This window comes from Gymnoscopelus microlampas, assembly GCF_963454915.1.
Source record: "Gymnoscopelus microlampas genome assembly, chromosome: 20".
Taxonomy (NCBI): Eukaryota; Metazoa; Chordata; class Actinopteri; order Myctophiformes; family Myctophidae; genus Gymnoscopelus; species Gymnoscopelus microlampas.
In genome coordinates this window covers 11,101,542-11,116,058 of record NC_139957.1, presented here as the reverse complement: position 1 = coordinate 11,116,058, position 14,517 = coordinate 11,101,542, and the positions used below count along the sequence as shown (strand labels likewise).

General features: G+C 43.4%; 2 protein-coding genes across 2 annotated transcripts in view; one reads left to right on the top strand and one right to left on the bottom strand.

Moving 5' to 3' along the window:
• trappc12 (trafficking protein particle complex subunit 12) overlaps positions 1 to 10,625 on the bottom strand; it is a 48,245-nt gene extending 37,620 nt beyond the window's left edge. Inside the window, exons 1-3 of the mRNA XM_084045800.1 lie at positions 10,576 to 10,625; positions 7,564 to 9,071; positions 6,192 to 6,308 (exon numbers count right to left, since the gene is read on the bottom strand). Of these exons, the coding sequence (XP_083901926.1) occupies positions 6,192 to 6,308; positions 7,564 to 9,054 (1,608 nt within the window). The 5' untranslated portion in view covers positions 9,055 to 9,071; positions 10,576 to 10,625. The remainder of the gene's footprint in view (positions 1 to 6,191; positions 6,309 to 7,563; positions 9,072 to 10,575) is intronic.
• Positions 10,626 to 11,441: 816 nt separating this feature from the next.
• Positions 11,442 to 14,517, top strand: part of eipr1 (EARP complex and GARP complex interacting protein 1) — an 81,453-nt gene continuing 78,377 nt past the window's right edge. Inside the window, exons 1-2 of the mRNA XM_084044946.1 lie at positions 11,442 to 11,572; positions 12,517 to 12,600. Coding sequence (XP_083901072.1) covers positions 11,531 to 11,572; positions 12,517 to 12,600 — 126 coding nt within the window. The 5' untranslated portion in view covers positions 11,442 to 11,530. The remainder of the gene's footprint in view (positions 11,573 to 12,516; positions 12,601 to 14,517) is intronic.

Sequence of the window (14,517 nt, the reverse complement as noted above, 5' to 3'; positions counted from 1 at the left end):
TAAAGATTTTTCAAAAATGCAAAAAATATCAGATTTTGAATAGCCAACGCAAAAATCTAAAATGACACAGATTCTTTCCCGGTTTTAATGGGTTAAAGCAAAACAAAAATCTCACAACTGAAATAGTTTTTGTTAGGCCAAGTCCTAATCTGCGATTTGTGAAACAGCGTGAAAGGAGTCCCCACACACGCGCTAGAGCTGTGTTTCATAAACAATTAGCACAATATGTAGAATTACGATGTTTTGATAGGCATATAGCCAACCAGTTGAAGAAATCATAAGGATTTTCTGGAAGATTGAACATGCATATTGCTAGTTCGACCACTTCAAATACGCTTTCATCTTAAAACAACTAATAACTGAAAATAGGCTACCTACTATACAAGTTTACGACGTGATAGCCTATGTTCGATGCACGACATGCTTCCATTGAAGCCATGTTGACTTCAATGCAATCCAAATGACTTAAATCAGTCGTTGTGACTTTACTCACAACGACTTTACTCCATGTTCACCTTAACGTGATGTGAGATCAGATCAATTTCTGGAAGATTGAACATGCATTCTAATGCTAGTTTGACCACTTCAAATACTCTTTAATCTTGAAATAACAAATAACCGAAAACAGGCCATCTTTGTTGTAAGCTTATATATAGCTTATTTTCGGTGCATAACATGCTTCCATGCCGACTTCTATGGAATTCAAATGACTGAAATGAGTCCACATATTGACAACTGAGAGCTCTACCGAATGAACCAAGTGTTCAGTAAGGGTCCATTTGAACAATTCCTCAAGTTAAAATATCACTCCGCTCTGCCTGGCCTGCACGGGGCATGGCTCTGTAATCTGGACCGAAACCTAACTCACCGTCTTGTAATTGGTACTGAATATAGAGTATACTATTCAAGTTCTGCCATGATGGATTCAAATAATATACAACAAGGACTCGGACATTTGCATTTCCTGTGATGGTGACGTTTTCCCCAGGTCTGTTCGTTCACCAGCCTGATTGTCTGTGGTATGGTACAGTATGTACGTAGCCATTTAGCAGCAAGCCTACTGCCAGTGGCCTTGAGGCTTGCACACATTTATAACTCAAGAGTGAGTACAAATGAACTGGTTGGAATAACGTGTTCCTTCCACGCGCTACGTCCTACCGGGGAAACTCCCCCCTGTCAGGTGACAAGGTGGTCAGTTGGCTCTCATGCATTGAAGGAGGCATGAGCTCGGCCCTGGGCTACCTAGGCTGGTGGGGGGAGTGTAGCGCCCAGGATCACTTAGAAAATTGGCAGCGGGTGAAAAAAGGGTTACAAAATCAACACTGAGAATTTTACTACAGTGCAATTTAGGGAAGGCTGTGCATGCATTCAGCATCAGTCTCTGTCTCTCTTTCTGTACAATTCACATTCCTGAGTCTTTCTTCTTCTTCTCCTCCAGACTCCCCCTTTCTGACTCTCTCCAGCACCCCCCCTCCCCCCCCCCTCTCTCTCTCCCCCTCCAGGGAGCCACCCACACCAGTTGGCGTGTAGTGTATGGTCTCCTGTCGTTGAGTCCGTGTGCACACGTCCGCGCGCGCGCGCACGCGCACGCACGCGCGCGCACGCACGCACGCACGCACACACACACACACACACACACACACACACACACACACACACACACACACACACACACACACACACACACACACACACACACACACACACACACACACACACACACACACACACACACACACACACACACACACACACACACACACACACCAGGTGGTATTCTCAGCCTGAAGTCAAGTGGACTATACGGTGTGTGTGTGTGTGTGTGTGTGTGTGTGTGTGTGTGTGTGTGTGTGTGTGTGTGTGTGTGTGTGTGTGTGTGTGTGTGTGTGTGTGTGTGTGTGTACAGCGAGTCCAGAAGGCCGCTGAAATATGCACAGTGCTCCCATGCATAATACATGGAGCACAGCAGGAGAAAAAGAACCCCACCTCTCTCCATCGCTCTCCACCCCTCCCATCTCTCCTTCTCCTTCCTCGGCTCTTTTTCCCTTCTCTATCACACGCCGTCTGCTGCCCGGCACATATGGTTTTAAATACCAATTGCCGGTCTGGGTCATTGGCGGGTCAGATACCTTGATGGATGGAGTGAACGAGGGAGGGATAGAGCGAGGCACAGACGGATGGGAGGATGGAGGGATGGATAGATGGATGGCAGAAGGAGAGGGAATGACGCACCAGTGTTTATGCTTAGTGGAGGAGTAAAGGTTAGGGAAAGCGAGGTAAGGTGAAGAGAATGACTAACACACTTTATGCTTAACTTATATACACTGTTGTTGCGATGGTGTGAAAATAGCCCGTCCACCAGCTCACAACTCGGCGCATCGTGCCGCGTTGCTAAGTTTGCAGATCGGCTATTCTCGGCACGCAACACTGCCCGTACGCCGAAGTATAAATCAGGCTTTAGTTTCATTTTTTTGCAAAGGCTTGACTGAGCATTCAGCCCGTCGTGTGGTTTGATCGAAGGCTATTGGGGATTGCTGTTGTAACCTAAGATACGTGGGCCGAGAGTATATAATGATGCCGAGCGACTTTCCACATAAAGATGGGTATAGGAAACTTGACACTTGAAGGTGTGTGTACGTCGGCAGATTGCGGAGCGGTCCAGATGGAAAATGGCACCCCTTCTGTGTCATCTTATTGTAAGGGCTCTATTATCCGTCTGGTGCCGAGGCCGAGGGGACTTGTTCCTCCGTGCCCCCCGAAAACGGAAAGGTTTAATCAGTGTCCTCGCAGACGGTGTTAAAATTTGTCGAATAACACTATGATGAAAGATGTTTCGTCGACTACCTTTTTTTCACTGACAAAAACTAAGCTATGATGACTAAAACTATGACTAAATATACTGACAATTTCCTCAACAAATAAAAACTAGACAAAAACCTTAGGGAGGGACTAGTGGAGAAAAGATTCAGTAAGACAAGTCATTTTATGTTTGGTTGTGTGCAGGTGTCGCACTCTGAAAATAGACGATCTACAAGCTCACAATGCGTCGCACTGCGACGCGTTGTGAGCTTGTAGATATTTTCGGTATACAGCTAGTATAAATATAAATCAGGCATTACGAGGCCATCACAAGCCGACAAAATACATTTTAGTCGACTAATTCAACTGTATATTAATAATTGACTGAAACCTTATATTTATTCAACTAAAACTAGACAAACTAAAAAATGTCAGATGACTAAAATGTGACTAAAACTAAATGGAATTTCATTCAAAAGACTATGACTAAAACTAAATCAAAAGTTTCTGTCAAAACGAACACTGCCTCACAGAAATACAGGAGTTGTGGAGGAGTTGTGGTGGGTAGGTCTATTTTGATGAGCACCGGTACAGAAATAACAATGGCGATGACGAAGGACTTGACTGACTTAAGACGGCGTAATTAAATCTGTAAACCGATCTAGGGAGTTAAAAACCATAACCAGAATGATTAAAACCAGAACAGCGTTATCACTTTGAGGACCTTTCTTCAGGGAGAATTATGTGTGTTAGCGTTTTCTTCAACTGGCTTATTCTTGTCAAAAGGTGAATAAAAGTTTGGACTCAGTGGTGCACAAATGATTATGACATAAATGGACAGTACTGTAAATGTGCTCAATCACACCACACATTAGTAACTGTATACAGTATAAGACTATGTTAAGGAGCATTCATAACCATGGACAAAGGCTGCTTTGGCGCAATTAACTGTAGGAAACCATTTATTTATTTTTTACCTTTATTCATGCAGGGTAGGTCTCAACTCTGAGAGAGGACAAAATAAATGGAACCATAGGGACCCGTAAGGGTCCATTTGGTTCCATTTGTACACTCTCAGAGTTATGGTGGTCCTTGAATTAAAAAAATTGACAACCCCACCGGTATCATGATTGTAGCAGACGCGAACCTATCGAGCCAAATGGAACCAAACGGACCCGTTAGGATCCATTTGTACACTCAAGAGTTACAGACCATTTAGTTCCTAACTATTAATCATTTGGCTGGGGACCCCCTGGACCCCTGGGGGTCCCCGGACCCCACTTTGAGAACCACTGCTTCAGACCACCACTGGCCACTTAGGAACAATCTAAACCGAGGTCTCTGACAATTCCAAGAACAGATATTCAGTGGAGAGAGAGAGCCTTCAACTCCACTTCTCCTCCAGGGACTGTGGCTCTGATTCTGTGAGTGAACTGGGACCCCCCTTTCAGCCACAACAAGCGCGTTCCTCTAACCTCTAGGCCACCGCTACCCCAAATGAGAGCGATCTAAGCACAGAGGTCTCTCTTGACAATTCCAAGAACAGACATTCAGCAGTGAGAGCATTCAACTCCTTTCTCCTCCAGGGACTCTGGCTCTCCGACTCTGTGTGGGCTCCCTCTTTGTGTGCAGCTCTGATTTTAGCGTTGACTGTAGCAGTGATCTTCTGGCACTCTTTTTGTTTGAGATGCCACTGCTGCTAAGGCTGCCAAAGAGTATCTCTTTTTTTACAATTTCTTTGATTAAACTTTCTATTTTAGTCACTGCATTTGCACAGATAGATTCAAAGACAGACAGACAGACAGGCGCCACAACATACATTTTCCTGTCCGGGTCACTAGGCATTTAATTTAAGAAGTTTAGCGAATAACGGTAGAGCATTTATATTTATCAATGCGTTTACAGTAGCACAGATTAACACCAAAATATCAATGTCAACAATGAAAAAAGAATTAAGTGGACACTGAAAACTGTCAATTAAAAATAGTCGGGACGGATAAATAAGGCTATATGTTTGTGGAAATTGATGTTGTGAAGCCACTCTGCGTGCTTTAGCAGAGGTGTGTTATTTGACCATTTGAGTGACATTTTCCTGTACATAAATATGGGCCTCTGATTTGAGTCCAAACTAAATGTTCAATTTCACAACACTTGTGCAAATATACTGTATTATATTTCGTCATCATCTACACAGGCCACTCAGGGTTTTTAATTTAAACTAAAAGCTAATTAAAATTGTATCTTATCTCAGACTTTTTTATATTACTTAATGATTTTATCTTTTTACAATTTTAGATTTTACCTTGCATGCCTTGACTTATTATATCTTTATCATATGTTTTACTTTACACTCGAGGATAGCTGTACAAGCATTTCACTGTCTGTATTGTAAGCCCTTGGCAAATAAACTTGGAACTTCACTAAAAGGCTGAACTGAAGAATATTAAAGCTGCATATTGAATGCAAAGTCAATTTTTGGCTTTTACTATGGTGCTTTTTTTCCTTTTGAAAAATGTTCAATCCTTCTATGTATGCGTGAAATCTGTGTGAGTGTGTGTGTGTGTGTGTGTGTCACGTATCTCGAGAACCTCCCGACTGATCGAACTCAAACTCGGCGTGTGTATCGCCGAAGACCTGAGTTATGCACCAAGTGACAACAATATAGATAAATCCGCAAATCCCTATACTGTATATGGAGTACTATGCTGTTCTATGACTCGGAGGGACATGCGTTCCCAAAGGGGCGTCGTTCCCGACTTGCATCGGTCCCGAGTGAGACACCGGTCTAGTAAGTCTGAATAATGGACCTTTTACAAGTTACGCAGACAGAAATAGGTCCAGGACATGCACGAATGCCCGCGTGGGCAGACTGTGCGGGCAGCCGCGCACACACCAGTGGTGCAGAAGTACTGACATTTTTTTATTTAAGTAAAAGTATCAATACCACAAGTAAAAGTCCGGTGTTTAATATTTACTTGAGTAAGAGTACCAGTATTGGTATCAAAATATACTTAAAGTGCCAAAAGTAAATGCGTATGTTTTGTAATAATATAAAAAATCTTCAAAGTAACTAAAGTTAAAATAATAATAATTGTAATGTAGTGGAGTAAGTACAATATTTGCCTCTTAGATGGCAGTGGAGTAGAAGTAAAAGTATTTAGAAAATTGGAAATACTCCAGTAAAGTCAAAATTGTACTTAAATACAGTACATGAGTACATGTACTTAGTTACCGTACTTTACACCATACACCGACACCGACACACACACACACACACACACACACACACACACACACACACACACACACACACACACACACACACACACACACACACACACACACACACACACACACACACACACACACACACACACGGATGTGACACTTACAATGAGCTGTTTAAGGCCCAGGAAGGACGGGTCCACAGAGCTGGCAGTGAGGACCTGTCTCTTCATCGCTGCCTGCTCGCCCAGGAAGCGCACCATCAGGTCCTTCACAGCATCGCCCTGCCATGGCACACAAAGACACATTATTCTCAGCACTCCAGCCGGGGTTGTTCTAGTCTGGGGAAGTGACTGTGTGCCGAGTCACTGCCATCACGATGCATTGCAATGGGAAATGTTTGGCCAAAGAAATGTACAAACCATAAAGAAAAAGTTGAGGGTGGATAATAATAAGTTCACAGGAAGAAAAGATCATGCTTTTTTCCCCGAGTTTGTTTGTGTGTGTGTGTGTGTGTGTGTGTGTGTGTGTGTGTGTGTGTGTGTGTGTGTGTGTGTGTGTGTGTGTGTGTGTGTGTGTGTGTGTGTGTGTGTGTGTGTGTGTGGGGCCTACTTGGATTACATGACATCAACTCTTAGCAGCTGTTATGCAGCAGATGGATGGATAACTATTAAATCCATCATTCATCAACAATCAAGTTGCATAATGAACTGAGCCACAACCACATTAATCCTGCTGGTGTCCCCATTTTATACACGAAAATGTAAAAGAAAATGTAAAAAAAAATGTTCTCAAACTTTTTCTTGTCAAGGACCCCCACATATATATGATATGTATCTGCTGCGGACCCCCATCTCGAAAGTGTGTAATGTAATTGGGTAGAGTGAATGGAGAAAGAAAGATGAAGGACACATGGGACAGATTTTGGACATATATGAACCTTCTCTGATATTGGGATTGCTAGACAGCATTTATTTTGAATTTTGTTTTTTATTTCTTGGAATGGCTGTACTGTTGTTTTATGCTGTATGCTGCTTTGTACAACTGAAGTTACATTTTGTACCATATTGAAAAACAAATAAACATTTGAATTACAAAAAAAAAAGCAGAAGATTTTCAAAAATAGCAGATGTACGTACACAAAAGTGACGCGCTGTGAGCTTGTAGATCTGCTATTTTTGAATAGCCAACATATAAATGGATAAAGTAGTTAAAATGATTGTGATGCTACATTGACTACTTTTACTGGGGGGGGGTCCACAATACATTGTGGTCCTATGATTTCAATTCATCAAGACATATAAGACATACAAAACACAACTTCCTGCAGAAACCACATGTCATGCGTTGGCTATTTAAAAATAGCAGATATACAAACTCACAGCGTGTCACTTCGTGCCACGCTGCAAGCTTGTACATCTGCATTTTTTGAAAAATCTTGAGAACTACTGTGTGAGAACTACTGATCCAGAAGGAATTTGTAGAATCGGCCTCAGGTCTATTATAGCAACGAGCTGAACATGTGAAACTCAGACCTACCTGCAGGTTGTCAAACTTGAGGCCGGGCATGGTGAGTCTGTCTCTCTCCACGTACACCGGACTGTACTGCTGGGTGGCGACGGAGATCAACACCTTCCTGGTCTCCTCGGACGGCAGCCAGGCGTCGTGGCGCCGGTCCGCCTCGTTGAGGCTCAGCGCCGTGGCGAACGGGTCGTCGCTGCCCGAGAACACGGCCTGGAGCTGGTTGAAGGGCTGTGGCGGCGCGGCCGCGGCGGCGGGGGCAGGCTGCGGGGCCGCCGGGGTTTGCGTCGGCGCCGAGCCCGCTTGGGCCTTGGGCGCGATTTCGGCGGGAGCGGCGCCGAAAAGGGAGCTAGGCGTGGGAGCGGAGGAGTCGGCAAGCCCCCCGCCGGGGGCGGAGAGGGAGGAGGAGGCGGAGGAGAGATGGCGCTCGAGGGCGGGGGCCACGGGAGCGGGGCCGGTGGGGGAGGTCTCGGCGTTGGGGTTGGAGACGGAGATGAAGGAGGAGGACGTGGTGAAGGAGTCGAAGAAGTCGGACGCCGGGTTGACGTGGCCGTTGTCGGTGAAGAACTTGCTGAGGCTGGGGCTGGGCTGACACACCAGCGGCGGGGTGAGCTGCTGCTTGCCGGGGGTCGCCGCCGCCGCCGCCTCGTCCGCCGGCCCCCCGCCGCCGCCGCTCCCCATGCTGAAGCTGGGGGACTTGATGAGGGTGGGCTGGAAGCCGTCGGGCACCAGGGACCTGGGCTGAGTGCCCTGGCTGAATATGGTGCACACCGGCACGGGGCCGTCGTCCTTGGGGCCGCTCCCCCTCGCCGCCGCGGCGGCCAGCAGCAGCGGCTGTGCCGCCGGCCCCTCGGCCATGGGGCTGGACAGGCTCGGCGCGTCGCACAGCAGAGGAGAAGCCGGGACCAAGACAATGGCCTGGTTGTCCGAGTGTCCCTGCTCCTTGGTGTCTCTCTCCGCTCTCTCCTCGGCTGAGTCGCTCCCCTCCTCTGCCTCTCCCCCTGCCGCGCAGAGCTCCGTCGTGTTCCGTCCGATCTCGGGCTTTCCGTCTTCGTCAGCCGAGACGCTCGTCCCTCCTCCCGCCTCTCCGCCCTTCCCCTCCTCCTCCTCCTCCTCCTCCTCTCCCCCCTCCAGGGAGTCGATGGGGGCCACGTCGTCCTCCTCGCTGTAGTTGGGAGAGTCCGAGATCATGACGCTCTCCATCATCTGGTCGTTGAGCTTGTCCAGCGGGCTCTCCGACGGAGTGGAGTGGTCCGCCGCGCTGCTGTCCCCACCGCCCCCGCCCTGGGGCGTGGCGAAGGAGGACGAGGGGGGCTCCACCAGGTCGATGCTCTCCTCCTGGAACAGGAGGAGGCTGTCGGAGATGGCGGCGATGGCGGGGGGCCGGGAGGAGGCAGTCGGCTCCGGAGGGCCCGGTGGCGGTGGAGCCGGGGGGGCCTCCGTTGTGAGGTCGTCCACCGTGATGTCCAGAGTGACGGGCCGTTGAGCAGGAGCCTCTCCGCTATCCATTTTAGTTTTACCTGCTCCTTTCAAAATAAAAAGACCACGGTTAATGACACTCAAATCCTCCCGTGTTAATTTATCAATATTTTGTAACTCAGAGAGTGTACAAATGTAACCAAATGGACCCGTACGGGTCCATTTGGTTACAGTTGTGCACTCTCGGAGTTAAAAGGCGTATTATATAACTTTACTCTGTCATTTCCCTCTGCCTCTATATACCAGCAGGCATCAGCCACTGTAGTAGTGTGGTGGTGTTTACCTGCAGAAACACACTGCCATCTCTGTGTATGTTGTGTTGTTTTTGGTAGCCCCAAAAAACATCCCCTTCAACCAAAACAGTATATATATGTATATTTATAGTTTTGTTATAAACACAAAGTTACATACTATCCCTTTAAATTCCCTCAGGATTTTACAGTGAATGCAAATGTCCCTCTCTTGAGATGATTAGCTTTTGATTGATTGATTGATTGATTGAATACTTTATTAGACAGAAATGCAAACAGCACGAGTACAGTCAGTCTACAAGGATAACCCCAAAACGTCCTGTGTATTCAATTCATAGAGACATTTGAAGACATACAATAATATACAATACTATATCCTAGACATCATCAGCACTAGTAGCAATAAAACTCTATAGTAGCAAAACATATGTACAGTAAACAGCTTAGTTAGTAAAGCAGTTATTATCTCATCACATGTGACTATATGCACACCATCAAGCTCTCAACTTGAGCTCATCACGTGTCAGCAGTCATTCATCTGGATATATGGATATTATCATGAGATATATACATACAGTGGTGGAAGAAGTACTTAGATGTTTTACACAAGTAAAAGTATTAATACCACAATATTAAAATACTCTTACTGCTGCAAGTAAAAGGCCTGTGTTCAAAATGTTACTTGAGTACAAGTACGTATGTATTGGCATAAAAATACACTTAAAGTACCAAAAGTAAAAGTACAAAATGTTTGAAAATAGCAGATCTACAAGCTCACAGCTTGTAGATCTGCTGTGTTCAAATAGCCTATGGTATAAAATAGGACTAAAGTGGTTAATGTATGTTTAATAATAATTTATCTGCACAGTAACTAGTCACTAACGTTTTCAAATAATTATAGTGGAGTAAAAGTACAATATTTGCTAGCCATGGTTCACATGACAGGGCTAAATATTTGCCTACTATGTCATGGAGTAGAAGTAAATGTACTGAAAACGGGAAATACTCCAATAAAGTAAAACATGCCTCAAAATTGTACTTAAGTACAGTACTTGAGTAGTCACTTTACACCACTGGATATATATCCCTAACGTTCTGACGCCATGGGCAGCTTAACATGTTAGCCTACTATACTAGAACGTCAAGTTTAGTTTAAATTAAACCGCTTTCTGCTAATTCAACAATGAATAACCCTCAACAAACAGGTTTTTGAGAGTTTAAACATTCAACGTTGTCAAATAGCACCGATAAAGAGACATTTCTGACACAAAACACACGATGATAATGGTGTTTACCTTACCTTCACTGGACTGACAGCTAAGACGATACTGCTCATGCGCAGAGGTACCAGGAACTACATGTTGGCCGCGTTGCCATGTCTGCTTATTATAAGCGACTCTTATTTTTCTTACTTGTTTTTCATGTTTGTAAATATTGGTGGGTTGCAGGTTTTTGTCCGGAATTCAAAATGTACTTGAGTAAAAGTATAAAAGTATAGGCTCAAAATATGCTTAAAGTACCAAAAGTAAAAGTACTCATTATGCTGAATGTCCAATTTCACAAGTTCAAAATGTATTTTTAAAAAAATATATAGGCCTGAAGTGGTTAATATGTTTTGTAATAATAATCTAAATCTACAAAGTAAACGAAACTTTTCTGCAGACCCCCATCTGTAAATATTTTGTGCCAGGGGGACCCCCACGTACAAGATTTGTGTAGTTAAAAATGTTTTTAAAAATATCACAAATATTTCACATTTTCTTCCAAGATTTTTTGAAAATTAGAATTTTTGAAAATAGCCGATACATTCTTTTGGCCTTGTTTTCATAATAATAACATCTCGAATTTATATAGCGTTTTTCTACCCAAAGACGCTTTACATGAGGGGCACGCATGAGAAAACAACTTTACTAGGGGTAAAAAAACCAAAACACTATTGACTAGGAATAAAATCAGTAATAGACCCGGCTGCCTGTTTCTCTCGCAGAATCTGGCAACCCTTAGATGTATGGCGTCCGAGAGTGGCCAAACAACATGACAGAGACCCACTGCGTGTATTCATGAAGTGCTCTACGCCTGGTTCAGACGTACAGCTCACTGGAACAGTAGGCTGGTCCGTGCTTTACCTAGAAAGTGACGTAAATGTCGTGTTTTACAATCGCGGAAGTAACATTGTTTGGGTGATGGAGCTGTAACAGCCGAGCATCAACAACAGTGTTTTAACTTTACAGTACATTATATTTAACACTAAAGTCATGGAGGATGATGCACCTGTCATCTATGGACTCGAGTTTCAGGCACGTGTGATTCCCTCATTTACTGACAAGATACAGTATCACTATTCTATTCTATTGAGTATTCTATTATTATATTCTAGTATTCTACTATATTATATTCTGTTCTATTCTAGTATTCTATTCTGTTAGCACTTCTATTCTAGTGTTCTATTCTGTTCTATTCTAGTGTTCTATTCTGTTAACAATTCTATTCTATTCTAGTGTTCTATTCTGCTATTCTATTCTAGTATTCTATTCCTAGTATTCTATTCCTAGTGTTCTATTCCTAGTATTCTACTCTACTATTCTATTCTATTATTTTATATTCTAGTATTCTACTATATCATATTCTGTTCTATTCTAGTATTACATTCTATTCTAGTATTACATTCTATTCTAGTATTCTATTCTGTTAGCACTTCTATTCTAGTGTTCTATTCTGTTAACAATTCTATTCTATATTCTAGTGTTCTATTCTAGTGTTCTATTCTGCTATTCTATTCTAGTATTCTATTCCTAGTATTCTATTCTATTCTATTCTATTCTATTCTATTCTATTCTATTCTATTCTATTCAAGTATTCTATTCAAGTATTCTATTCTATTCTAGTATTCTATTATATTCTATTCTCATATTCTATTGTATGTTATTGTATTCTGTTCTATTCTGCTCTACTCTACGCTGTTCTGTTTTATTCTATTCTGTTTATATAATAATCTCACAATCCTCTGTTAATGTAACTCTGAGAGGAAACATGTAACCAATGTATGCTCTCTCAGAGTTACAAATGGCTACATTAACACTGAGGAATTTGTTGTGCATCTTTTACATAATTTGTCTTTTACATAAAACATGCTACACTGATGATTTATATAAAAGAGATATCAAATCTATTCCTGTTTTTAATTAAGCATTAACTGCAATGTGGAAGTGTACACTGTATTCATGTTTTAACCATTCTGCAGGCACGAGCACTCACTGCCCAGACAGCTGAAACTGATGCCATTCGCTTCCTTGTGGGCACACAGTCGCTAAAGTTTGACAACCAGGTGAGTTGAGAAATGAGGTCCAGACCAGAACAGACCTTGAAACTGTTAGCCTGATCATCAGACTGAAGTGCGAGTTAGTCAACTCAGAGAGTGGGCGGGGTCTATGGTCTGGATCCAGGCTATGAAACTGTCTGTGTTCTTCAAACTTTTTTCATGTCTAGGACCCCCAAAATGATATGTATTTGGCCCCGGCCGGGCCCCCATCTGAAAACACCCCCAGAAACATGATCGTGGTAAAAAAAAGTATATATATTATTCAAAAATCATAAAAATGGCCAAAGTATAAATATGGTGGTTAAAATGATCGTGATGCTATATTAACAAATTTAGCTCGGGACCCCCTGGAACCCGTCCAAGGACCCCTAGGGGTCCCCGGACCCCACTTTAAGAACCACTGGTTTAAATGACCAGAAGCCCCTTGGCACACATTCAAGGTCAAAGCAGCTCCCTCCTCCTCTGCCACTGTGAGGCCATTGCCATTCAATGGGAAGAAAGTGCTCCGTTACTGTCCTTTATGCTTTGCTACTTTGCCCTCCACGAGTCCCACAGGTCAGGTGTTGCGGTGGTTTTGTTTTGCCGCGCCGGGCGAGAACGGCTACTGAATGTGCCTAAGTGGAAACAGGAAGTACCGCCCAAGGAAGTTATGTTGATGATGCTTTGTAGTTCTGTTTACATTCAGGCACGAAAACCGTGCTGAAGTTGTGATTGGTCGAAAAAGACAGATTCCCTGGGAAGTCCCGGAATCAATGGAATCAATACATTGGAAGTCCCGCCCCAACAGACATGCGTATTAGGTAGTTACCAGGCTTTTGTCCTTGTGAGATGAGGAAAAGCCTGGGAACAAGGTTTTTTGCGTGCATACATACAACCAGGAGCATTGTAATTTGGCCAGTTTCGCTCCACAGTCTTGAAGTTGCGGACATGTGGGTCGGTGGGACGGTGGGTCTGATATCATTAATTAAAAAACATGACTTTCGAAAAATATTCAGTAATTGAATTCCTTGGTCTGATGGTAGCTTGCACAATAAATATGATGCTGATCAGCCCAGTAGTTTGCAAGAGTAGCTGTGAACAGGCAGACAGAAACACAGACAGACAGATGACAGGGGCAATTGCAAGACCCTCCTCCCTCCTGGTGAAATAGTTAATGGAACTAATCATCAATTACAAAAAAAACAAACTGATAAAGTAATAATTTAAAAGACCTAAAATAGCAGATCTACAAGCTCGCAATGCAGCCTGTTGTGAGCTTGTAGATCAGCTGCTGTTTGCATATTTTGTTTTGCTATCAATTACTATTTCGATTAGTCTGAAAAGTTATTAATAGAATAATCACGAATGTTTGTGAGACCAGGCTGCTGCCATACGTAATATGGTAATTCCATACCAACATACACGATTGCGTTCTGGTGTGGGAGTCTGTCTGAAACTTGAGCGTACGCACAATGAGTGGCACTTTTTTTGCGTGTGTAAACACTGCCTTAACGAACAATCCATTATTCATAGGGAAAAGTGGAATGAAACCAAACACCCAGGTTGAGTGCGGAGTTTTGGACCACAGGGGCTCCAGTAGGAAAGAACATAGAACATTCACACCTGAAATTATATTTTGTGGAGGGTCACTATGCCCTTGTTTAAGGAGGTTTTGTATTAAAGGATAGGTTATTCTATTTTAAGTTGAACTGATGTTGCCAAAAACTACATGAATAGACACGGTGGATTGCAAATTAGTGGCAGGGGAAAATGGTATGAACTCGATCCCACGGGAAGTCTCAGCAGAGTGGACTTATTGACTTCTAAATCTTGTAAAAATGTTACATTTTAGATTATAGAAAGCAATAGCTTCATCTCTTGTTCCACTGCTGGTATACTGTAGGTATTTAAAAATGAACACACAACCCTCATTAACCAAAGCAA